We start from the raw sequence: 27,223 nt of genomic DNA on the forward strand, positions 1-27,223 counted from the left end.
TTTCTTGAACTTCGTCCTCACTCCTGGACACATCCACTTGAAATGGCTCCATCACCCACTCAGGGACATCTAATTGGTCGAGGTCCCTGAAACGGATCTCCATGTCCGCCTTCACTGCTCTCAAGTGATCGGTGTAACGCAGCAGGTGGTTGTCCGTCAGCTCATCAACCACCTGAATGTAAGTACAGAAAGGCAGTTAACGTTACTGAGATTATTTTTAGGCTGCCTTTGTAAATTAAAATATACCTAATAATAATACTACTAATAATAATAATAAGCTACCTTGGCCAGCTGAGGGAAATTATTAAATTGGCGCCTGCTCAAATTTTGTTTGTACAGCTCCAGCTTGGCGAGGAAACTGCAGATGGTGGCCTTTGAATGGACCAGTGTCACGGCATCTCCCTGGAGCTTGAGTGACACTTCATTCATCTTCCCAAAGAAATCTGGCAGGTAAAAGATGTCACCGCGACAGGACCACAGCGTGTCCCTTAGAGCTGCGTCGGCACCGGCAAGAAACTCCAGGACACTTGTGAACAACTCACACAGCCTAGCCAGACAGTTGCCCTTGGATAGCCAGCGTACCTCGGTGTGGAGCAGCAAGCGCTGAAACGCTTCATCATTCTCCTCGCACAGCTGCCTGAAGATCCGGTCGTTCAGAGCATGGGCCTTAATTTTGTTTATGGCCCTGACAGCGATGTTCAGAGACTGGTGGAGAGAAGGACTTATATTTTTGGCCACTAAATTGTGACGGTGCAACATGCAGTGCACTTTTAACACCTGCGGCACACGCTCCTTTAACAATGTTGCAAAGCCACGGTACCTGCCAACCATAGCGGGAGCTCCATCTGTGGCACAGGCGAGGATGTTGGCGATCGGAATAGAGTTCTCCAGCAGGTAGTCACTCAGAGCCCTGAAGATCGTCTCCCCTCGTGTGTCAGTGAAGAGATATTTGGCAAACAAAACGTCCTCGGCCACATCTCTCTCAGACATATAACACACATACGCCATCAGCAGAACATTATTATCTATTGTCGTGGTTTCATCCAGCTGGATACTGAATGGATTTTCACGCAGTGTGGCACACAACTGCTGCTCTGTATCCAGCGCCATCTCCTTTATTCTCCGAGCCACACTGTCATTGCTGAGCGGGATGGCCTGCATCACTGGCGATGGGTCTCTCTCCATTATGGTGGAGATGGCCTCTTTAATCGCTGGGATAACCAGCTTCTCCCCCACTGTAAATGGCAACCCCGACTTCGCTATCAAGAGAGAGATGTTATAGGAGGCCAGTAACCCACTCTCTGTCTGGTTTACCTTCCTAGCGAACATCTTGGAGATGGACTGTTTTGAAAGTTGCTCCTTGAGGTTCTGGAAATACGCAGCATCCTTGGATGACTTATCGGGGTGAATTTTAGTTACGTGCTCCTTTAGACGGGACGGTTTCATTGCCTCGTTAGAGAAAACCTGCTGGCAAAGCAGGCACATCGGAAGCTGGATGTTTGTTGGTGAGGGAATAAAGCCATACCTAATGTACTCAACACTGTACTGTCTGCACTTCTTGTTTTCCGCCATGATGTTTAAATGTGTTTTGATATCAAAATTGTTTTAGCCCATGTAATTGTGCTTGTGTGCATTTTGATTGGACACATTAAAAACCGCGAAACTTGTGTACATTTTGATTGGACACATTCTTTCTACCACTCTGACAGCTGCCGGCTGCGGCATTTGTTTTTAGGCGTTGCTATGGAGATCATTTGCCGGTAACTAGCCGAGTGGGTTATTAGCAACATTTAAATATGAATTCATTAATTTGCACAGACATAATTTTATTTTACATTCAAATGAACATTGTATGTGTTGTCAGAGGCTTAAACGTTGTGATGAATAACAGTGAGTAACGTAGGGTGACCACGTAGTATATTATTTTACTAGGTGAATAACTGCAAAAAGACATCTAATATAAAATCAATATTTATATTATTATGACTTTATTATTCCCATCGGCCAATTACACATTGCAGAGTAGAGATGCGCGGATCAGCTCTAACGTCACCCGAATCAGCTGTTAAAAACAAACTCACCATCACCAATGATTTTCTCCGATTAGATATCCGCACCCGATCATCACATTACAATTAAAATTCTCATGGCCAGATGTAGGCCTACTAACGCTTTTGCGCCCACTTCAGGCGTATTTGTTTCGCAAAGTGCGCATAAAACCATGGCGAGGTATGTACGAACGGGACGCACTGAGATGAAAGCGCAGATTTTCGTGTCATGCATATGCATTCATGGGATGGACAAGGGGAAAGTGGGAGTGTCACATAAATAGATGGGAGGGGAAGAGTAAATTATGCGCCTAATTATGTATTCCGCGTTATATACAGAAAAAGCCGGTGAAAGCGCGCCTCTATTTTGCGCTGAAAATTCTCCGCCTCTTAAAAGCATGTGTAACTTAGGAAGCGGCTCTCCTGGCATATCTTCCTGGTGAAGTGGCAGCAGTAATCCGAGCAAGACGAAGACATAGGCTAAGGAGAAGAGCTGAAAAGATGTTTGCGCAGGCCACCTGTTGAGTACCTCTGAGTAACGCCCCCCATTTGTGCCTGAGCGCGCCCCCCTCTCTGCTGCCTCGTTCACACCGCCCCCCAACACTGTCCAAACGCCCCCTAGGGGGCTGTACCGCCCCCGTTGAGAAACGCTGTTGTAAACAAATGCTACAATATTTAACAACAATATTAATAATGATGATAATTATATGTGGGCATGTTAAATAATCCTACTGTTAAATACTTATATAATATATAAAATGCACAATATGCAGTACAGAGATCAGGCAATTGTGTAATTAATGAATCATGCTTGTTGACATTGTAACTGAAAAATTTCAAAATGAATCAAATTTGAATTGAAATTTGGATATAATTAAATTTAACCAAATTGGTAAATCAGTGCCAATCAGGGCGTCAGGAATTGGCTGATTAACAGGTCCCCTTTAGTAGTTCCAGATGCTGGAACTACACCTCGTGATGGCAAAAACCATTCTCCTTCATGGCCATTTAAAAACAGGCAGCTTATTGGTCCCACTTCCCAGACCTACAAATATTAGTTGACGCTGACATAAATTTATTGGTAACAGCCTGCATTATCTCATTATTCAGAGATGTATTTGACATAACAAGTTTAAACAGATTTTATAAGGTTAAAAAAAATCTTTAGAAAGAAAAAAATTCTTTACAATTTTGAAATTCCAGGGGGCAAATATTGCCTTTCAATGAAAAATTTCATTTCTGACACTGGTCTACTCCACCAAAGACAAATTTTATTTGATATAGTTATGTCTTCACTTTTTATGTGTTATTAAAACTCAAAGTTCGACTAACCAATCATTTCTTATGTGTATCTTATCATTTATTTTCCTTCAGTTGGGATATGCTTGTCTTCCACTCAAACCTTATTAACAATCACAAAAGCAATTACAAGAAATTGTGTGTCAACCAAATTAATGGACACTCACTTGCGGACAATGTCCTTGGCCATTTCAGATATTTGACTCCACTCCTCCTCAGGGAATTCAAAGCTGCCAGTCATGATTTTTTTGCGCATGTCTTTTGGGATGGTGCGGCTATGGTGCTTGGAGTAAAATGGAGGATATCCACACAGCATTACATAGATGATCACCCCCAAGGACCACAGGTCACAGCTCTAGGGAGAGGTTAAGCAATGCGAGGAAGAAGAAATGTACTGCCTTCATACCTAGCAAGCTAAACACAGTAATTTCGTCAATAATTAATGCATTGCAAGTGTAGAATTCAATCATTACATTCTGCTGTATCATTACACTGTATTTATAAGAAAGAAAACTAAAAAAGAAATGCTTTCTTTAACTGAAACAGGTCAATTTACTGCAGTGAAAAAACACATTAAAGCTAGCAGCAACGCATATCAAGTACAGCTGACAGAATGCAAGTGTTAATGCATGCAATTCATTTTTGAATCTTAACACATTAACTTTTCTTAATCGTGATTAACGCATTCACCACGGAACCTTTGTAATGTGTCTGCCTGGACTCATTAAACTGTTGTACACATCAAAACACACCAGAGTCCCTCTATCAAGTTGAGCCTACATGCTTAGCATAAGATAGCAAAATGTGGTGGTCTCATAGACATTCTATGGGCAGTACTGTCGCACTACTTGACCGTTACGCATTCTGCTATGATAGAGGAGGTTATGTCAGTAAATAAAATAATCTCTGCACGCACACACACACACACACACACACACACACTGCTTCCATGATAAAATGAAAGAGAAAGTACCAAATAATGGTATTTGATGTACAAAACAAGCCCAGCTTGGACTTTTCAGAAGCATGTAAGGTGCATTTTAATTAACACAGAAGCACATCAAGTCTTAACTATAGCCAAAATGCAGAATGAGACGCTTTAGTGTGCAAGTGCTCTTTAGGTTTAAAGATGCCCTGGCGTGAATCATGAATGTGGTTTTAAGATTGCTGTAGGAAAGGGAATAGTCACGGTCTACCGGCAGATTATTATTGTGGAGGATGAGTGTTTAAGAGATTTAGTGCCCATTGCAACCTATGTGGGCACTAATTCTTTCAATTAGTCAACCTCCCACTTTGGCAAATGTTTATCGTTACTTTAATTGTTAATTTATTATCTTTATGTTTTTTTTGTTGGAAAATGTTAAGCATTATATATTGTTGCATTTTGTTTTGTTTTCCTTCCTAAAATGGAAATACATGCATTTTGACAGGAAAATAATATATAGTGTAAAATGTTTGCACTTTCAAAATCTGCAATTAATCGTGACTATCTACACAAAATGTATGTGACTAATCACAATAAAAAAATGTTATTGACAGCACTAATATTAAGATAATTATCCTGCCGCAAACCTTCTTAAAAACATGCAATATGAAACATTTTAGAACAAGTTGATTCTGTTCCTCATATCTAATTGGATTTGAGAGGTGTTCCAAAACTGCTGACATATGAGTCCATCAGCACTAGGTCGCATTACTGTTTGCGTCACTCCTCAATTACATGGTAGTATTAGGTTAACGTTTTCCCTTAGTCGAGTCTTTAACCAATCGAGTCCGAGTCAAATCTGTGTCCAAAGGAGCCCAAAGAATTACCGTATATACCCGAATATAAGACGAGGTTTTTGTCCTAAAAATAGGCTGAAAAATGGGGGGTCGTCTTATATTCGCGATATAGACAAAATCACGGGGGTAAAGGGAGAAAGCAGGGGGAAACAGTAGAGGGCGCCAACACGATAGGCTAATTAATTAGTGACAGTGTTATGAATTAAATACAGTAAACAGTAAAGTGCCGCCATGGAGAGATCAAGAGATCATCTTGAGAACGCGCTTCAAAAGTTGGTCAAATAAACCAACACGTTCGAAACAGTTATGACGCCAACTTTAAACTTATGATAGTGAATGAGGCGGAATCATCTAATAATTGCAAAGCTGCCAAAAAATTTGGAGTCACAGAATGCAACGTTCGAAGGTGGCGAGCACAAAAAGAACGACTAAAAAATACCAACAGCCAAAGGAAAGCTTTCCGTGGACCTCAAAGTGGCAAGTTTGTAGAACTTGATGATAGAATCTATGAATATGTGATAGAAAAACGTCAGGATGCGATGCCAATCACAAGAGAAATCATTCGGCTGAGGGCTCTGGAGATAGCCAAGCAGCTGAACATACCGACAAATGAATTCAATGCTAGCACTGGGTGGTGTACACGAATGATGCGGCGCAAAGGGCTGACACTGCGGCGTAGAACAAGTCTGGCCCAGCGCTTGCCCTCAGACTTCGAGGAGAAGTTGCTGTCTTTTCAGCGATATGTGCTTAAACTGAGGAAAACTCACTCATACCCCCTGGATCAGATAGGGAATGCTGACCAAACACCAGTGTTTTTTGACATGCCAACATCTGTCACTGTTGCCAAGAAAGGGGACAAATCAGTTATTGTGCGATCTACTGGAAATGAAAAAAACCGAATCACTGTAATGTTGGCGTGTCTCGCTGATGGGACCAAACTCCCCCCATATGTGATTTTGAAACGCAAGACTATGCCAAAGGAGACGATGCCAGCTAGCATTATCGTACGTGCCCAGGAAAAGGGCTGGATGGACACTGACCTGGTAGTGGACTGGCTTAAGGTAGTGTGGGGCAGGCGCCGCGGTGCGCTTCATAAGAAGAGAAATATGCTCGTTTTGGATGCATTCCGCGGACACTTGACGGAGCCCGTCAAAACTCAGTTGCGGAAAATGAACGGTGATCTAGTGATCATACCGGGGATGACAAGCCAGCTACAGGTATTGGATGTAGTCGTCAACAAGCCATTCAAGGATAATCTGCGCAAGAGGTACACTGAGTGGCTCCTGTCAGGCGATCACTCACTGACGCCTACTGGAAAAATTAAGAAGCCAGCAGTGCATCTGCTCTGTACTTGGATCCTCCAAGCATGGGATGCCATATGCCAGGAGAGCATCATTCATGGATTTAAGAAATGCTGCATATCAAATGCCCTTGATGGGAGCGAGGATGACATTCTGTGGGAGGGGCTCGTGGAGCATCATGATAGTGATGACAGCGAGAGTGAGCATAGCGAGGCAGGGGATCTCTGTGAGGAATAGGCCTAGTTTAATGTGCAGCATAAAGGCCCATTTGCACTGCTGTTCTTATTGCAACCCCACAGTTTGGTTTGTTTCAAGACTTTAATGTCAGATGTGTTTGATTAAAAGCAGATGTTATTTTCTATTTATCTTCACAGTACGACAATTACATGCATACATAGGCCTCACGTAATTATTGCATTTTTTGTGAAAAGGTTATTCATTCATTTATTTCTGAACTCATTGACAGTGCACTTTATTTTGTGACAAATTAATCCAAATATTTAATGAATGGTGTTAAAATGTTTATTCAATGAATTATCACTAGAATTTTCAAATAAAATTATTTTCTGTTGAAAACCAGATTTTTTCCACAAAAATCAATTTTTTTCCACAAAATAAGTCTGGAAAATGGGGGGTCGTCTTATATTCAGTGTCGTCTTATATTCGGGTATATACGGTACTGTTGGTCACTATATAAAAGTTGTGATAGATGTATGTAATTACTCACACTCAACCACACTCACTCACTCGTGCTCTCTCTCTCTCTCTCTCTCTCTCTCCCACACACAAACACACGTCCATGTTAAAGCAGATATACACTTCTGCGTCGAACCTGACGTGCACTTCTTACATTTTAACAACACATGCCTTGTAATCAAATACCATCCTAAACAAATACATGACAGAGATATATATATATATATATATATATATATATATATATATATATATATATATATATATATATATATATCTGGGGTAGCGTTGCATTTTTCACAAATATTTTACTCCATTTATATTTGATTTGTGAGTGTACAATGTTTTTACCGTATGTTTAACAGTATAGTATACAATAAAAAATCATATTTCACAAGTTATGAAAACTTACACTTCTAATTTGTCAACAAAAGCACCTGTTCAGAGTTTATATTACCTATGGGTGGGTTGCACCAATATGGATTCTATTAAGCAGAGTTAGGAGCCAATCCAAGGTTTGTTGACCCAAGTTTTATTTTGAGTAGTGTTGCACCACTTAATTTTAAATGCGGTTTAACAAATCAAAGATGAAACTTTTAACCTGTGAATAAAACATTTACTGTGATTATTTTTGTCCGCCATGATGGATTCTTAACATAGCTGTACATCGTTAGTACACCAGGCCGATCAAGCAAGTTAAGAAAATGTTGCAGCAACATATACAATGTCACAAGCTTTAAAGAATGGCAGCATAATTTAAGAAAAGACCGCATGGGTCTCTCATCAATCACCACTGCTGTGGCTAGATACAATATAAAGAGCCCAGGCAGCTGACTGAAGCAGTATGAGAGATGAGGGAAGTAATAACGATCACTTGTCGCTTATAACGGCTCTCGTTTAATGCCGAATTAATGCTTTCCTCTCGCTTCAGGTGTCTCCGCATTTAAAGGAAGCGGGTAATCGCGCCACAACAGAGAACACAAGGCTGAAATGTGTACACAAGGGCTACATTCACACAGCAGAAGAATATGGTTGTCAGACCTGTTTTGAGTGCTTAATACGGTTGCGCTTACACAGAGGACAGTTATTTACAAGTGTGACTGCCACATTCTATAACCGAATTGGCACATGTAAATTTTCAGGTCTCACAACCGCATTCTCTGCAAACCTGTGTAGTGTGAATGGAACCAAACTTGACAACTAGTTGTTAGTCACATCATATAATGTGAGAGCCACGCTGCACAGTACATCAGCGTGTCTTGTGTGTTTCAAGTGGGGTTTTGTTAACTCACGGATCTGATGAATGAGCTCGTGCCTCATTTGGAGAACTTTATTTAATAACGCAGTCAATTTTGAAAATACATGCCTGTGTTATGGACGTCTCTATCTTTAATATTTACTTCAGTCAATGTCACTATGGATACAGCTGTTAGAATCTGGTTGTGACTTCGGTTGTTCGTTCATACAGACAGTATCCCAAGCCGCTACTATAAGATTTTGTATGAACAGGACATTTCAAGACTCATACCTGTAAGAAAATGCAGTTGTCAATCACAAACACTGACTGTGTGAACGTAGCCAAGGAAATAATACCGTAAACACACCCCAGATTTTAACCAAGTATCATGGATGACAGCCCATGATTTTGGGCCATAATAAAAATAAATATTATGAGAAACCTCTTTCAGAGGGCTGACAGCACATCTATTGTTCTATTACATAGTCATTCATGTTTAATTATAGGTCTGTTTTTTTATCTGCAAGTGTTAAATTTAATCCGTAACTGAGATTTAAATCAGAGATTAAAGTATTGGTGCACAGGATAAAAGTTCATTCAGATTTACTGTTAAATTTAAATCAGGACCAAAACAATGGTTTAAATGTAACCCTGATTATTTTTAAACAAGGTTTAAAGTTTGGTGCAACAGAATTAGCAGATAAACCTTGATTTAATCTAAATGTAAAATTAATCCTTGTTGGTGCAACCCACCCTATATTTCTCTGAATACACTAGCATTTTGGCAGTGTACTTGCAGAACGACGCAGACACATCAAAACAGAACTGTAACGAGTCTTCGGCATAGGTTTGAGTACCCAGGACTTTAAAATACTTTTTCCAGTACCAATTTTTAATTTTCAAAGACTTCATTCAAGAAAATTGAGCTTTCATATATTTCTAAGATCCCAATTTTCTTTATTATTTTTAAAAGTGCCGTGAATGGTATTTTCTAGTCAGAAACTAGTATAGTAATTCCAATCCAAGCCCATTTGGCTGCCGCACAAACATCCTCCATGGAGATTCCCTTGAATGGAGACCAAGAAGCAGCCATTCCTGTCATAGAATGGGCTCTCACGCTCCCTGATAACAACTGTCCCTTCACTGAGTAAGCCAACTTAATGGCTTCCACTACCCAGTGGGAATCATTGTTCGACAGTGCTTTACCCCTCAACGGGTTTAAAAAAGGACAGAAAGCGATTCTCGGATCATCTAAAGCTCTGCGTATTATTCACATATGCTTGCAATGACCTTGCAGGACAAAATAAATGCAATTCCTCTGATGAAGCAAAAGGAGGAGGGTAAAAAGCTGGGATTTCAATTTTTGTACAAGAATAACCAGCTTTAATCACCTTGGGGCACAAACTTCAGGTTCGGGCGTAAAGTGACCATGTAGAACTTTCAAGTGAACCTGAGACATGCAGCATTAACTGAGAATGTGTGCAGTTCACCGATATGCCTCCAACAGAGCAATCTTATACGTGCCAATTTTTATGTCTTCTTCGTCCAACGTTTCAAATGGAGCATCGCCCAGTACTTCTAGAACAAACGGCAATGGGCTTAATGACAGGTCACAGACAGTATACACTTTTCATTAATACGCATATGATAGGATGCACTCCCACTGTCTTGTCATTAAATCCTATATGACAAGCTGAAATTGCCGTCAGGTAGACCTTAATAGTGGAGTATGCTTTTCCTTGATCCAAAATTCCTTGAAGAAAAGTGAGAATAACTGGAACTGAGGAAATAAATTGTAAAGCCCACTCTGGCACTTTGAATATTGAAAATCACATTCTGTGGCAAGCTGCAAGGGCTTAGGTTAGACCTCTCACGGGCCATATCCAGAGTTACCACCTCTGTGGATGGAATATCATCCCTCCAGCTAAAGAGAAGAGGTCCCTACACCGAGAAAGGCATCATAGGTCTGCATAAAATGGCTGAACTATTTCCATTGTCCATGCCCCGGCCATAGTGGAGCGACTAAAAGCACCATCCCCCTCTGTGATCTGGACAGAATTGGGAGAATCAGACTGGCAGGTGGAAATCCTTCAGAAGCTTCTTGCCTTCTTGAGACAGTGAGCTGATATATGCACCTTTGTACGTAGATGTCTCGAGGGATTCAACTTCAGAGAATTCACCCATCTCTGAAAATTCCTCATGAATAAAAGTCCTAATGGCACTACAGATATAGCTGAAACATGACCAGTCTTCCCAGACGATTCTGATTTACACAATTTCACAGACTTAAAAAGTCACATAGTGTGTCAGAGTTAAAAAGCTCTTCTTCAGGTTCACCACAAACCCCATTCAGATGTGCCACCATGGTCGCTGCATGTGATTCTGACATTTCCCTCGACATGGTACAAACTAACCAGTTGTTGTGTCAAAATTCTCATCCCATGTCGTCTTAACGGTGTTAAGGCTGCTTCCACGCATTTTGTATCTGAAAATGGAAAAAAAATGCATCCTTTAGATGGACTGAAGTGAACCAATCTTCCGTCTGTACAGAATGAGGCAGGGATTTGTGTCAACATTCTGTATTCATGTACATTCTGGGGCGGATGCCTTCCCCTTTCTTAGGAATGAGAAAATACTGGCTCAAGGACCCATTTTGTGACTCTTCTGTACTCTTTGAATTGCCTTTTTGAGGAGAAGAGAATTTACAGTATTTCTTCACTCCGAATTTTTGCAATTTCTCTTTGAACATTGAATTTACTCCCAAGAAATGTGGGGGTCTTCTCATGAATTGCAACCTGTACCACTTGTTTAATTTTTAAAACCCACTGGGAGTCTACACATATTGCCCAGTTTTGCAGACGGGCTGATAATTCCCTGTCTTGCTCATAGGTGGTCTTACTGTTACTTACTGGATTTTCTTCTGTGTTTGGGGGTTATTGATATATTTATATTCATAATGTTTTTTACAGGGTGCTTGTGTTTAACTATATTTTAGGGTAGTGAATTCTCTCACAGATACACAAATGGTCTGGATTCAGACAGGAGATTGTAGAAGACGTCACAGGGTGTTTATTGGGAAATCTCTACTTTGTTTGACTGATCAATACAGGTTATGTGCGTGGATTGATGAATAGGTTTGGTTTTCAGTATTGCTCTCCAGGGTATTTGCAGAGGCAGACCGAGATGAAAATCTTCCTTTGACCCCTACCGCGGGGGTTGGAGGAGCTGCCGCTTGAGCAAAGGAATTTATACATCAAGAGGAAGATTTGTCCTGGTGTTCTTATGAAAGCCACTTCCCAAGAGCACGGGATAACCCATCTTGGTCCTTGCCATGATGTCTGTCCTCTCCCCGGTATCGCCTGTGTGGCAAAAATAATCTAAAAGCCTCTTGCTCCCTCCCCTGCTTTTTAAAGATCCTCCATGCAGTCCTGGAAAGGTGGTAGAGTCAGATGAGCTACCTGGGTGGTGAGGAGGAGGAACCTCTCACCTAGCCTTGAGCATTTAGTCGCTTCCCGTCGGCAAGCCTCATGCAGGACTGCATTACCCGCTGCCGATGGTTGTTTTTTTTCTGCCAGGAAGGGTTCTCAGATTAATCTGTTTAAGGTTAAAATGGATCCGGAGAGTCACGTGACACCATGCGAGGTTCAAATGTGTGAATTGCGAACTCTACGCACTTTGCAAGTTTTGATACTTTTTGTGTCATAAACTAGTGAGATTCGATACACCCTGAACCATAACTGTTCTAGGAAGACAATATGTCAAAGAATTCAAATCCTCAGGCTCTGGAGACACTTACTTGCTCAAGCTGATGCCCTTCCGGAGGCCACAAGCCAGGGAGTCAATTTGGCCGGAGAGGTGAAAGAAATTCAGGGAGAATCGGCAATGCTGATGAAGGTCGTTCCTGACTTGGAGGATATTTCTGCAATATGTCAATCGATCACGGCCATGGAGACAAAATTCACTGAGGTGGTTACAAGAGTGGGGGATTTCGAGAAATGGATTGATTATCAGGAGTCAGAGAGGGAATTAGCTGCTAATCCGCTAACGACCAAGGCAGATTTGGAGCGCATCTGGGAGATGCTGGAGGATATGTAGAATTGTACTGACGGAATAACATCTGAATTGTTGGAATTCTTGAGGGAACAAAGGGTCAGAATATGGTGGAATTCCTGGATGGGCTCATTCCAAATCTACATGACATAACAGGCCATAAGCTGGAAATTGAGCAAGCTCGCAGGGTCCCGGCTCAGCAATCCGCTAAGGGAGACAGGCCCCGACAATTCTGGCCAAATTTCTGAGATCATCCGATAAAGATCTCGTGTTCTGCAAAGGGTTGTGAAAGGCTTTCTTGGAAGAACCATAGCATTTTATTTTCCCAGACTTTGCAAATTCGACAAGAGAGGAATGTGATCGATTCAAGGAACAGAAGTACATCAACAGAAGGTCGATTTTGCACTGATGTTTCCGGACAAATTGAGAATAGATAACAAGGATGGCCATAAAGTATTTACATTTCCCCAGCAAGCAATGTCCTTCATAAAGTCAAGAACTGAGTAAGTTATTTTGTAGTTCTCATGTTGCAGCCAGTGAACCGACTCATTGAACATCAACTTGATCGTTAGAGGAAGCTGTGCACCTTGTTTTTTGTGCTGGTTCCGCCTAGCGGCTGGAATTTGTTTTGTGTAGCAACACTCCTTCAAGACAGTGTTGTGGCTGAATCGGCAAATTTTTGTGCTTTTGGTTGGAGTATTTCTTGCAGGACATTGGAGTGAATGGGTCATTTGTTGCTCTCATGTAGCAGTTGAATGGGATGGCTCACTGAACATTTGTTTGACTGTCCAAGGAAACTGAACAGCTTTTTATTATTTAATTTCTTTATTATTTCTTATTTTGTGTGTGCTGGTTCCGCTAGAGTCTGGAATTTGTTTTGTGGAGGAACACACATTTGGGACAGTTATGTGGATGAATCTAAACATTCTGTGTGTTTATCCCGCTTATTGGCAGGAGTTTGTTTTATAGAATATTTTCTGTTGTGTAATTCTGTCTTAAAAGGTGTGTATAGAAACACCGGACTTGAGCAATCTGATGGCAAAGTTGCCACATTTTTTCTGTTTGCTTGGTTTGGGGGCAGGTTCAGGGTTTGATTGTTGCACTAATGTGGAATGTGGCCTTTATTGTTTTATTTTTGACACAACCTATATTTTCTAATATATAAAAATTTAAAATGTTAGTATGAGTGGATTGTCTCTCTCCACATGGAATGTGAATGGGTTGTGGCACCCCATAAAAGAAGTTATTTATCTTCTTAAATGTTCCTCAAGAAACACATCTTTCCCCGCAGGAAGCTAAAAAATTTGGGGAGATATGGGGTCGACATGTTTTCTTTAGTGCTGGCTCAAGTAAGAGCAGGGGACTCATTACATTGATAAGTAAGCATCTACAATTCAAATGTCTCAAACAGATTTTTACATCAAGTCCCTCATTTCATCTGTTGTTGTTTGCTCAATTGGAAACATCTTAGTTCAAGAAATCATATAGTTGGAGCTTTATTGTATCCCTTTTGCAAAATCCTGAATTCCAACAAATGTTAAAGGCTGAAATCAATGTTTATATGGAGACCAACTAGTCCTTGGTGTCCTCTGTGGGTATGGCCTGGGAGGCACTTAAGGCGGTTCCATAGGGGTCATACAGTATGTCTCATTTACCAAAAAAAATCCAAAGATCAAGAACTCAGAGTTGGAAGGAATATTTAAAATGTAGAGGTTGAGCTGAAGTGCCAAATGTAATCTGATGGCCTCAGGGAATTGACCCGAATGAAATACAGATATAATAATATTTTGTCACGGAAGGTGGAGTTTTGGCTACAGTCATACTTTGAGTCGGGGGACAAAGCAGGGAAGCTGAAGGCTAGATATATAAAGCAGAGTCTTTTTTTTATACCATTGGCTCACTGTAAAATATTTACCTCGGCCATTGATATCTTTTAATGCTTTTAAATAATATTTTTTTTTATCTTTATATAGTTTCACGTCTTCGTCTACTGATGAAGATATTAGAAGCTTTGTGGAACCATTAGAACTCCCTAAACTGATGACAGAGCAAAACAAATTCTCTTGATTATGAGATAACCTTGGAGGAGCTTGAAAAGGTACTTAAGGCCTTACCTACAGTCAAGGCTCCTGGGCCAGATGGCTTTGCAGCTGAATTTTTTTAAATCTTATGCTACAGAACTGGCTCCACTTTTGTTAGAAGTTCATACAGAATCATTAAAGAATGGAAAGCTTCCGCCAACCATGACACAAGCCCGGATCGGTTTGATAATTAAAAAGGACAAAGATCCGAGCGAGTGTAAGAGTTACCATCCAATTTCCCTGATCCAGCAAGACATTAAAATTTTGTCCAACATTTTGGCTAACCGATTAAGTTATGACATCTTTTGTACATATAAATCAGGTGGGGTTTATTTGGGGTTGTGGCTCTTCTGATAACATTAGGCGTTTCATCAAGATCATGAGGTCAGTGACGAATGATCAGGCTCCGGTCGATCCCATCTCACTTGACTCCGAAAAGGCGTTTGATATGGTAAAATGGGATTATCTTTTTAAGGTTTTGGAAATATATGGGTTCGGAAATACTTTTATTGTTCCCCATTATTTTTCTGTCTTGCCCTGGAACCATTAGCAGCCGAGATAAGGGAAGATCCTTTTCCATGGGTGTTTGTGGAAGGTATGGCGCATAAGCTTTTTTATTTATATATATATATATATATATATATATATATATATATATATATATATATATATATATTTTTTTTTTTTTTTGCATATATTCTTATATATGTGACCACAGGGCTGTTTGTTGGTGGTCAGGGTGGGGTTGGTGATTGGGGAGGGGTAATAGTAGGGGTTAAATATTAAGTGTTGATTCAATGTATAAATGTTGTGTTTTTCTTTGTTATACATCTACGAATCAATAAAAAAATGTTAATTGAAAAAAATACAAATTCAATTGGATCCTCCTCAATGCAGACACCATTGTCCTCATCCGACAGCCCTCCCGACAAGCGATGGAAACCACGTCATCGTCCGGCAGGACTCTCAGAAACAGTTCGATCTCTATTTCGAGTCCCCGAGCTCATCCAATGGAATTAGCTGGCCAGCTCAATTCTTCATCAGGGGTGAGATCGGTTGTTGAATCTCTCTAATATTTGTTATGTCTTTATGAACTGTTTAGGGTGGGTAAACCAATGACTACGTTTACATCAGGGGTGCCCACACTTTTTTGTGTGATGATCTACTTTTAAATTACCAACTCAATAAGATCTACCAACTAAAAAACACAGTTTCATTTAAAATAAGAAAATGCTTGTTGGGACTACTGCATGTATCCCTACACGGAATTCTAATTAATAAAAAAATATATAACAATGTTCAATGTTGATATCATTCAGTTTTAAAACTAAACGCAAAACACCTACAGCACAATAGATTACAATAGCCAGGGCATTTACCTTATTCTGATGACTTGCACTGAATGGAATCAGACAGTTTTGCCTAATCCGGGCAGTAGCATCGCAATTTTGCGCTCTGTTCTCAGAGAAGTCCTTGGATGGCGCGTATGCGCAAACCTAGTTGTCATGGCAACTGAATAAATAAAAACCTCGCTTGGTCAATATTTACTCGTCAAGTGCAAGTCAGACAGAAACTAAAAGAAGACATTATATTTATTTTTATTAAAATTTAACGAAAGTACATTAACATTTTTTGCGATCTACCAGCATTGCCTTTGCGATCGACTGGTAGATCGCGATCGACGTATTGGCACCCCTGGTTTACATGGACACCAGGTTACTGCAACAAAGTAGCGTATTGTGAGAAAACAGCATTCCACGCATTGTATAAGCGGCACACTATTTACCCCTGTATACATGTGGCTCTGTCAGTAAGTAGCTTTCTCCATACACAGCAATGTCATTTCCCTGCGACGCTTGTGTAAATAACAAACATGGTATCTGAGGAAGACTATTTTATGCTCTGTTGCTCACATTATTTTAAGATATTCCAGAGTAGTTGCTCTGTATTTTGTTTCCTTACCTTTCTATCACGGCCTGCAGCAGAGTTGCGCTACAATAGTGGGGTTTCCCTTTACGGAAAACTCTGGGATTCCCTCAATGTGCAAGCGCATATACATGAATGTGAGGGACAGTCAATATTGCACATTGGTGTTTGTAAATGGGTATAGTTTATAGGGTGTTTTATAGGGATGTGCTTTTCCCACTGTACTCCCAGAAATGTTTTGTTGACTTGTTGTTGGGCTCCATCCAATTTTTGTTATTCGGTCTGTTCCATGCAAATGTGCACTCCCCAAAAACCTGTTAGAATGCCGCTTATGTGTTAACATGGCCACATAAGCAGAATTCTCTGGGAGAAACCTAGGTGTGTTAAACTGCTTATTACATAATGTAGTAGAAAAAGTATGTAGCTTTTGTGATCAGAACTTCTATCCATCAAAACTTAATATGTACAGATTATTTCACAAACAGAAAAGAAAAAATAACATAGTTATGGTTATTGCATAAGATTCAAGATATCTCAGGCAGTCAGCTGTCTAATTATAAATACACGATAAATAGAATGATTTCTAGGTTTAGTAATTTTTACATATTTTAAAAAATCACAACTTCAGCAACTTAAGAAATACCTTGTTGTATGTATAAGGGGTGGGTGAGGTAGGTATAATTCCAGACTTTTCTTTCTGGTGGCGTCTTTGTGCCTCCAGCACCTATTAAAAAAGACATGTTGACATTTCATGAAAAGTCAATTGTATTATCCATTCAAAGACTTTCATGTCATCATGAAATCATTAGCAGTCAACAAAATTGTTCTTCATTACCCCAATTTCTTAATATTTCTTTTTGTATGTTTCAATGTAGCACTTTGAAAATATAATTTAAAGGGGTCATATCATACACTACCAGTAAAAAGTTTGCCCACATTCTTTCTTATTACTATTTTCTACATTTTAAAATACAATTTGAAGCCATCAAAATTTTGAAATGGAATTATGGGGGTTATGTAGTGACCAAAAAAAGAAAAAGAAACACCAGTCAACAAATCAAAACCCTAATGTTTTCAAAGTACCTGTCATTTGCCTAATTACAGATCTGCACTCTGGCCATTTAAAGAGTATTGGGCCAATGTATGCTGGGCACTTGTTGGCATTCATTTACTATCATTTATTAGGGGTTCAAGCTCGAATGGCTGAAATGCTATTGTAATTTTAAGGATTTTTATTTGTATTATTATTCTGCCCTAAAACTGATTGTGCAGACCAAACCGTAAGTTGTAGAGAACTGAAACATTGAGGCAAGGATGTTCCCCCGAGTACTACAGCGTATCAAAGTTTCGGCCCAATCGGCCTCGAGATGGCGCTATAGTGATCATGTTGACGAACAAAATGTACAGGTGAAACTCGAAAAATTAGAATATCGTGCAAAAGTTCATTAATTTCAGTCATTCAACTTAAAAGGTGAAACTAATATATTATATAGACTCATTACAAGCAAAGTAAGATATTTCAAGCCTTTATTTGATATAATTTTGATGATTATGGCTTACAGCTTATGAAAACACCAAATTCAGAATCTCAGAAAATTAGAATATTGTGAAAAGGTTCAGTATTGTAGGCTCAAAGTGTCACACTCTAATCAGCTAAACACCTGCAAAGGGTTCCTGAGCCTTTAAATGGTCTCTCAGTCTGGTTCAGTTGAATTCACAATCATGGGGAAGACTGCTGACCTGACAGTTGTGCAGAAAACCATCATTGACACCCTCCACTAGGAGGGAAAGCCTCAAAAGGTAATTGCAAAAGAAGTTGGATGTTCTCAAAGTGCTGTATCAAAGCACATTAATAGAAAGTTAAGTGGAAGGGAAAAGTTTGGAAGAAAAAGGTACACAATCAGCAGGGATGACCGTAGCCTGGAGAGGATTGTCAGGAAAAGGCCATTCAAATGTGTGGGGGAGCTTCACAAGTAGTGGACTGAGGCTGGAGTTACTGCATCAAGAGCCACCACACACAGACTGGTCCTGGACATGGGCTTCAAATGTCAAACGTCTTACCTGGGCTAAAGAAAAAAAGAACTGGTCTGTTGCTCAGTGGTCCAAAGTCCTCTTTTCTGATGAGAGCAAATTTTGCATCTCATTTGGAAACCAAGGTCCCAGAGTCTGGAGGAAGAATGGAGAGGCACACAATCCAAGATGCTTGAAGTCCAGTGTGAAGTTTCCACAGTCTGTGTTGGTTTGGGGAGCCATGTCATCGGCTGGTGTTGGTCCACTGTGCTTTATTAAGTCCAGAGTCAACGCAGCCGTCTACCGGGACATTTTAGAGCACTTCATGCTTCCTTCAGCAGACAAGCTTTATGGAGATGCTGACTTCATTTTCCAGCAGGACTTGGCACCTGCCCACACTGCCAAAAGTACCAAAACCTGGTTCAATGACCATGGTATTACTGTGCTTGATTGGCCAGCAAACTCGCCTGACCTGAACCCCATAGAGAATCTATGGGGCATTGCTAAGAGAAAGATGAGAGACATGAGACCAAACAATGCAGAAGAGCTGAAGGCCGCTATTGAAGCATCTTGGTCTTCCATAACACCTCAGCAGTGCCACAGGCTGATAGCATCCATGCCACGCGCATTGAGGCAGTAATTAATGCAAAAGGGGCCCAAACCAAGTACTGAGTACATATGCATGATTATATTTTTCAGAGGGCCGACATTTCTGTATTTAAAATCCTTTTTTTTATTGATTTCATGTAATATTCTAATTTTCTGAGATTCTGAATTTGGGGTTTTCCTAAGCTGTAAGCCATAATCATCAAAATTATATCAAATAAAGGCTTGAAATATCTTACTTTGCTTGTAATGAGTCTATATAATATATTAGTTTCACCTTTTAAGTTGAATGACTGAAATTAATGAACTTCTGCACGATATTCTAATTTTTCGAGTTTCACCTGTATATCTCCTTTTTCGAACTCTTCCTAGGCCTTATGTCCGATTTGCATGAAAATTGGGGTGTCTACTATGAACCCTCCTAACAAAAATTAAAAGAATTTTGATTCGTCGAAGCATTGCGAAGATATAAGCCAACAAATTGGTCAGGCGTTGTCCATTTATGTCAGTCAATCAAATTCTAGCAGCTAATAACATCAAATATGAATGGCCTCACCATTACAAAATTTATGAAGGTGGTGTACCAAGTTTTATGAAAATCGGCCACTGTTATCGGCCACAAGCTGGCGCTATAACAAGGACATTTACCTTTTCACCAATAACTCCGTAACTGAGTTAAATAATCTCAAAATTCTTTTTTCCTCAAATTCGTTGCAACAAGACCTACAAAATGTATATCTTCGGTTTATTGCATTTTATAAAATGTTTCCGCTATTCTAATTTTCTAAAAAAGCAACTTTCGAATTCCTCCTAGGCCGTATATCCGATTCTCACAAAAATTGGTGTGTCTCTACTAGGAAACCCTCTTGACAAAAAGTTAAAGGAATTTAGATGCATCAAAGCATTGCGAAGATATAAGCCAACAAATTGGTCTGGCGTAGGTTGGATATAAGCCAACGAATTCTACCAATATCTACCAAAAGACCAAATGTTACGAAACTTGCACATTTTGAGTCTGCACGCAAAATCGGCAAATAATTAGCCAATAAGGGGTGCTACAACAAAATAAATGCTCATAACTCCGCAACTGTATTATCAATGAAGTTGAAAATTGGTATGCATCTTGTAGGGGCCAAATGCTAACATATTCTACAATATGACAAATAAAAAAAATGGCCACCAGCAGCCAATCAAATTTCAGCAAAATGGCTGTATAAATGGTGTGTAAATTATTGTATAAAATGCAATGTTACCTACTATTGTGAACTACATCTAGGACTCCCTAGGTCAATATTAATCAAAGAAAAGTTTAACTTTAGTTATTTAGGGGTTGCATTTATCATGTGGGTTTGATCAAGTGTGTCCAAAAGCCTATAAGAAAAAATTTATATTAGAATAACTAAAAACTTTGTGTATTGCGTGCTTTGTGGCTTTTTAACAGTTAAAACTATTTAAAAAAAATAATAAACCAATTATCCTGTTTCAGGATCATTAAACATAAGACATCAAAGTTATATTTAACACCAGTTTGCAAATTCAGCAACTTGAAGTACATATACATACCTTTTTTGCATACTTTGAAACTTATTAAAAGGCTTGAACCCTGACAATTGCTGCTTGCAGCTATATTTTTTTAATTGAAACTTTTGTTTTGCAAAGAGGCACAATGTTTTTACTAAATATAATGAATACACACAAGCCTTAAGATCAAAAGGGGTTTTAAAATCATACAAAATATAAATTCAGTCAATTGTGTAAATTCATTCAAACTTTTAACTGTAGTGTTTCCCCCCTGGTATTAATTTTCTCCAGAGGTCCATTTATAAGGCAAGTGAAGGTTTCTTGCACAAAGAAATACAAATAAATGTTTATATAAAAAAATAAAAGTTATGAGTTTGCTACAGGTCAAGATGCTGAACAATGAATAGATGTTCATGTGGCACACGTGTTAATATTTTTATTCCCGTTTTTCACCCTAGTTTCAATAAATTTATATCTTTTTAGACTAGGCAGGAAGTTTGATTTCTGAAAGTGTGTGCTTACATAATATATTAAATAGTTTAATTTCAAAGATCAAGGATAATTAGATTTTTCATGATATGACCCCTTTAAAAATTACAGTAAAGAACAATTTATAGATCTATAGAAATCCATGAGGTCTTACCTGGGGTGCTACATAGTAAGGCGTGAATTGTGGCGTCAGTAAATCACCTTGGTCGATTTTGGCAAAACCAAAATCACAAAGTTTTACAGGGGCATCCTGATGGGGCAGTTAGATACACAAGAAATATGATGCAAAAAAATTATACTAGAAAATTGCCTTTTGATTATTAAAATAACATTTGCTTAATTCAGAAAGATCAAACTTTTAACCAATAAACTCCCAAAAACATATCTGGTTTCAGATCTCACCAGTGAATTATCCTTGAAGAGCAGGTTCTCCGGTTTCAGGTCACGGTGTGCAATATTTAATGAATGACAGTGTTGCAAAGCAAGACTTATCTGTAAAAATGACAAAAATGTAGTCAAACAATTTAAATATATAAAGATGTGTAATAGATTACAGTCCTGTGAGTGTCCACAAATATTGTGTTACTGTTACTGAAATTACAACATCTTTGTGATTTTGTAATGTCTTTCTTTGATTTGCAATGCACCAAAACAAAAGCGCTGAAAAAAAATACTGAAGCTTACCTTATTAGAAATCTTAAAATAGCCTTGACAATCTTTTCAGCACCCTAAATGCTGGATAATACTGTAATTTAGCACTTCCTACAGCCACCAATTACATTCCTACAACTAGGTTTTGGCCCTGTTTATACCTGATATAAGATGCAGTTTGGGTGATACGTTTGAAAAGGGATGATGCAAAAAAAAAAAAAAAAAGGGAAACTTGGTCCAAAATATTTTGATTGGAAAAAAAAAAAAACGGGACCATAATATAGTGGTGTTTCATTCTTGAATGAATCCGTTTTTGAACAAATCTTTTAAACGAACTTATTGGTCTCGTTCACTTCCACACACTGACTTCGTTCACTGAAGTCTCTCCATTTCTAAGCCAATGAGCTCTAGTTTAAAGCATGAGACAGCTGTTCAGAAAGTCTCAACAAGCAGAAAGCGGTGCAATGCAAAGTGTATTGCATTAACCCTCTGGGGTCGACGGACGCGCCGGCGCATCCTGCTGGATATTTTCGTCATTACAGCAGAAACAACTTAAAATACTCTGTCATTTTTGGGTATACAGGGTCTACTTTTATTTGTGTACACTCACAATAACAACAAAATCTTGTGCTTTTGTAAAATAAAGATAATAAAAAGGGTGAGCTTTCAGCAGTCTCTGTGTTCACGAGCATATTTCAGAAACACGTCACAAAAATGAACTGAAACTCATTTCTGAAACTCAAAAAAAAGCAAATTCTTATCACTCAAACATGAAACATATGTCTAAAGAAAGCTTAAATGTCTATTTTTAAATAAACAATTCAAATGTAAAACAAATATTCTCCTACAAAGCAATCTATTTGAAACAAAGCAATGTACAGTTTTTACTAGTCTATCTAATTATCTGTCATGTGATCCCACCCACCAACAGAGCGTGCCATTCATACTGTAATGTGCTGAGACGATCAATGCAAATGTACACGCCCCCGACCATGAGGTCTGATGTAAACACAACACAACTCAACTTTTCTGCTTGTTTGCAACGATACACAGACGAGAAAGCTCCAGGATATTATGGAAGAGTTAACATTTTCCTCAGAAGAAGAGCGGGACTCCGACGAACATTTGAAGCAGGTATTTAAATTGTATGCTGTATAATATAAATATGATATGTAATATGATATAAAATGATATGAATGTTTGGATTATATTTTAAATAGCGTTTATGCTGCCTCATTATCATCAACAAAGCTTGTGCTTGCAAATATGTGTTCAGGTTAAATGAGTAAAATGCACTTTAAATATGCCCATATTAGAGAATCATCACATTATAATGATTTCTGAAGGATCATGGGACACTGAAGACTGCAGTAATGATGCTAAAAATTCAGCTTTGATCACAAATTGCATTTTACAATATATTTAAATAGAAAACTGTTCTTTTAAATTGTAAAAAGAGTTCAGAATATCAATGTTGTTTCTGTATTTTGGATCAAATAAATCCAGTCTTGGTGAGCAGAAGAGACTTCTTTTAATGGTAGTGTAGGTCTAAAATTAAGTAAAGTATTTATGTAAAGAAAATATATAGTCAAATTACTTCTTTTAACTTAAAACTTGATTTGGATCATTAAGTCTCCTCACATTCATTCTCTATCCCTCATTAATAGACCAGGGGAGGGTCTTTGTCTCTCATGTGTGAATTACAATGAATATTCGTGATCATTCACGCCTCCTCGCATATTACATTTCAACACTACAACTGTCTTACAAAAGTTAAATTACTATATTGTTTTGTATGAATGAGTGATCAGGATGGTTTTCACATCATTTTGTAGCAAAAAATCTAGGCTACAAGATCCAGTTCTCAAAAGTCTTGTGGACAAATGTTTAGTATGTGTTATATGGCCTTATTTCAGTGACTAAAATTTTAGTTTTTTCAAAAACTATGCATAAACGTGCAACTTAAAATTTTTGTTTTTTCAAAAACTATGCATAAACGTTATTTTCTCAAAAATACAAACCTGTACATACATGTTGCTCACATATTATTGTAGCCCAGTTTGTGCTGAATACAGTGTTATCATACATTAGCCATTAATATGTTTTTAATCAGCTGAAAAAAGCACAAATGTCAAGGCATGTCAAAACTTCTCCAGGGCCCAAAAATACCTGCAGACCCCAGAGGGTTAAGACAATAGTAATTATGGGGTTAGAATTGTTTCTAATTAACATTTCACAGATATTCACAAACAAAAAATTGGTTCACAAATAAATTGAATGAGATCCACAATTAAATGTAAGGAGTTTCACAAAAATAAAGAGAATTCACAACAGAATAAAATACTGCCACCCCTGGAGTCGAAAGTTCAAATCCAGGGCATGCTGAGTGACTCAAGCCAGGTCTCCTAAGCAACCAAATTGGCCCGGTTACTAGGGATGGTAGAGTCACATGGGGTAACCTCCTTGTGTTCGCTCTCAATGTGGTGTGGGGCAAGTTGTGTGTGGATTGCAGAGAGTAGCATGCGCCTCCCGTGCTATGAGTCTCCACAGTGTCGGTCCTTCTGTCAGGAGGATTGGGCCAAAATTCCAGCAACTTATTGTGAGAAGCTTGAGGAAGGCTAGCCAAACGGTTTGACCCAAGTTAAACAATTTAAAGGCAATGCTACCAAATACTAACAAAGTGTATGTAAACCTCTGACCCACTGGGAATGTGATGAAAGAAATAAAAGCTGAAATAAATCATTCTCTCTACTATTATTCTGACGTTTCAAATTCTTAAAATAAAGTAGTGATCCTAACTGACCTAAACAGGGAATGTTTTCTATGAATAAATGTCAGAAATTGTGAAAAACTGAGTTTAAATGTATTTGGCTTTTTGATGTATTAAACTTCTGACTTCAACTGTATATATAAAACATAGCTTGAGTAGACTGTGGGTGGAGTCCACCTATTTGTGTGAATATCTCGCAGCTAGAAATGTTTCAGAATCTGCAAATGTGTGCTGTGATCCACAAATGCACAGAAAGCGATCCACAAACAAATGTGCATGATTCACAAATAAATACTGGGCAGTGTTGAGTTTGAGTTAAACAATGTATTTGCAAATCTCATTTTATTTGTGAATTCCCTTTATTTTTCTGAAATTCCTTACATTTATTTGAGGATCTCATTGAATTTATTTGAGAACCAATTTTTATTTGTTAATCTCTTTCCTTTGTATATTAATTAGAAACAATTCTAACCTCATAAGAAATAAGTATGCACATAATGCACATAACCCTCAATTTATGAATGTCTAAAAATGACTGAAGATCACATGGTAAAAATGCCATCAATTACAAGCAAAAATGAGTCAAATACATTTTTATAGCTATTTATGTTTTATTTGTCCCTTATTGTCCTATATCTTGGTAAAATCAAGCCAAATATGACAAAACATAGGAAACTAAGATCTACTTTGTTATCACTTTTGGTGAAAATACAACACAATGTCAGAACGAGACTGCTCCATTAATGAACTGAATGTACAGACCAGTAAATTAAACTAAATTAAAGTATCAGTCATCTTGTTCATGAATTATGATCTGTTGACTGACTGAACGAGAGAAGACGTCATGTTGTTTGTTCAGCATGCAAGTCATGTTTAACGGAGAGAAATGGGCCAAATAAAATATGTGTAAAAATGACTGATGACACATTGCAATGACACAAGGAAGTTATTCATATTTTATTTAGGTTATTATTATAGACGCACTGATACTACTCTGTAGTACTCCTATCGGGATGATAACATGGGTAAAATACTTCTACTTGTTATCGTGTCATCACTCAATACCATTCATTTTCAATGCGAGCACAGCGACTTCCGGCAACACGAGCTGTCGCGACCGTTGGCGCTAGATGTGGGCGTATCCAGCGACGCGACAAAGTTGAGAAAAGTTCAACTTTGGAGCGACAAACGGAAGCGACAGCCAATAGGAGAGACGACGGGAGAGCTGACGGGAGAGCTCACGTGACCCTTCTCTCTCTCTCTCTCTCAGCTCCTACAGTAACGGAAAGATGGATGAAAGGCTAATTCTTGGCGTTAGAAATTTCCCAGTGCTCTATGATATGTCTCTTCCCACGTACAAGGACATTTTTAAGAAAAATACTGCGTGGAAAGGTGTATCTGAGATCGCGGGGATTTTATGGACCCAGACAGACCGGCATTTGCATTTTCGCCGGAGATAAACAGCCGCTATGGCAAACAGCACGCCTTGTTTCTCATTCATCTTTGATATAAAGCATTTTATGTACTGATTCCATTTAGATTTAGTCTTTTCCCTCCAAAATGTTTGTTTTTAGTGGCAAGAAAAGAGATTCACTGTCAACAGCAATGGAATGGCATCCGTGAATGTCATTTATAAACGTTACTAGGCAACCAGTAGTGGGAACACACACTAGCTACTTCACCGCCAGCCACTGGCGACTTGCAGCGACAAAGTCGCTGGCAGTGTGTACGCACCTTTACTGTCAAATTGGAAGCCCTCTATTTTGTGCTCACTATAACACTTGACCCTTTTAATGTTCTAAATGGTTTAATTTATTGCATAGAATTTAAATTACTAAAGTTTTTACCCAATTCTGCCAGCCACTTTGATGCTTTTGCAACTTTTCACCATAAAATACAACAGTGGGGAAAAAAACATTAATAGGTCTGTGCATGTACAGTAAAATGCCAAGCACTGGATTTTAACCCAAAGCACCTCCTGAGATGGCCTGAAATCAGTTGCAGTACTCACATATACATTAAGACAAAATTTAGAAGAAAGACATTTTTCAAATAATTGTTCTGTGAGAAGCACTCACACTGTGCTCATGAGCGACAGAGCATCACTGGACACCAGTACGGACCGGTACATTGACATTACACACTTAACAGAAGCGGCCGGAGGAAAGATCAAGGGGGAACCTCAATAACAATCAGTATATGACTTCTGTCATGTTTACATTACGAAAAGGAGAATGTACAGTTTTACACATTTTCAGCAATAAATTCCATGATTTTTCCAGGATTTCCATGACCGTATGAACCCTGTTCATTTTATCAATCTTATCGATGATGTACAGTATATGCGGCTTCTCTCTCTTTCCCGCGCATGCTTGTGAGCAAGGGAGTGCTTTCACGTTTGTCAGTCATCCATGATTTTTTTACGGATTATTCCAAATGTTTTCCGGCATTTTTACAGATAAAAACTAGCGCATCCGCTTCCATTTCATAAATCTTCACGTGATATATGCGGCTTCTCCATGCCTGTTTATGTTTGAGAGAAAGAGGGATGAGCGAGAGACACACGTCAGACAATTGCTGTAGCCCTAAAGACCACAACTATAGAAATAATATACATGCTATGTGAAAAAAGGGAACAACAGGATTACTGGGTCACTTTTACTAATGGTGCATTCACTACATGGAATTACCATACTTACAAGTTTCAGACTTGTAAAAAGCATTCCCATTAAGGCCTTTAGGGTCATATTCCTGCT

At 38.8% G+C, this 27,223-nt stretch overlaps 1 protein-coding gene across 1 annotated transcript in view; it reads right to left on the bottom strand.

Annotated features, from left to right (window-relative positions):
• Positions 1-27,223, bottom strand: part of LOC127629765 (MAP kinase-activated protein kinase 5-like) — a 116,200-nt gene that overhangs the window by 42,894 nt on the left and 46,083 nt on the right. Inside the window, exons 6-9 of the mRNA XM_052106999.1 lie at positions 21,449-21,538; positions 21,201-21,296; positions 17,064-17,144; positions 3,515-3,702 (exon numbers count right to left, since the gene is read on the bottom strand). Of these exons, the coding sequence (XP_051962959.1) occupies positions 3,515-3,702; positions 17,064-17,144; positions 21,201-21,296; positions 21,449-21,538 (455 nt within the window). The remainder of the gene's footprint in view (positions 1-3,514; positions 3,703-17,063; positions 17,145-21,200; positions 21,297-21,448; positions 21,539-27,223) is intronic.

Source organism: Xyrauchen texanus, chromosome 3 (assembly GCF_025860055.1).
Source record: "Xyrauchen texanus isolate HMW12.3.18 chromosome 3, RBS_HiC_50CHRs, whole genome shotgun sequence".
NCBI lineage: Eukaryota > Metazoa > Chordata > Actinopteri > Cypriniformes > Catostomidae > Xyrauchen > Xyrauchen texanus.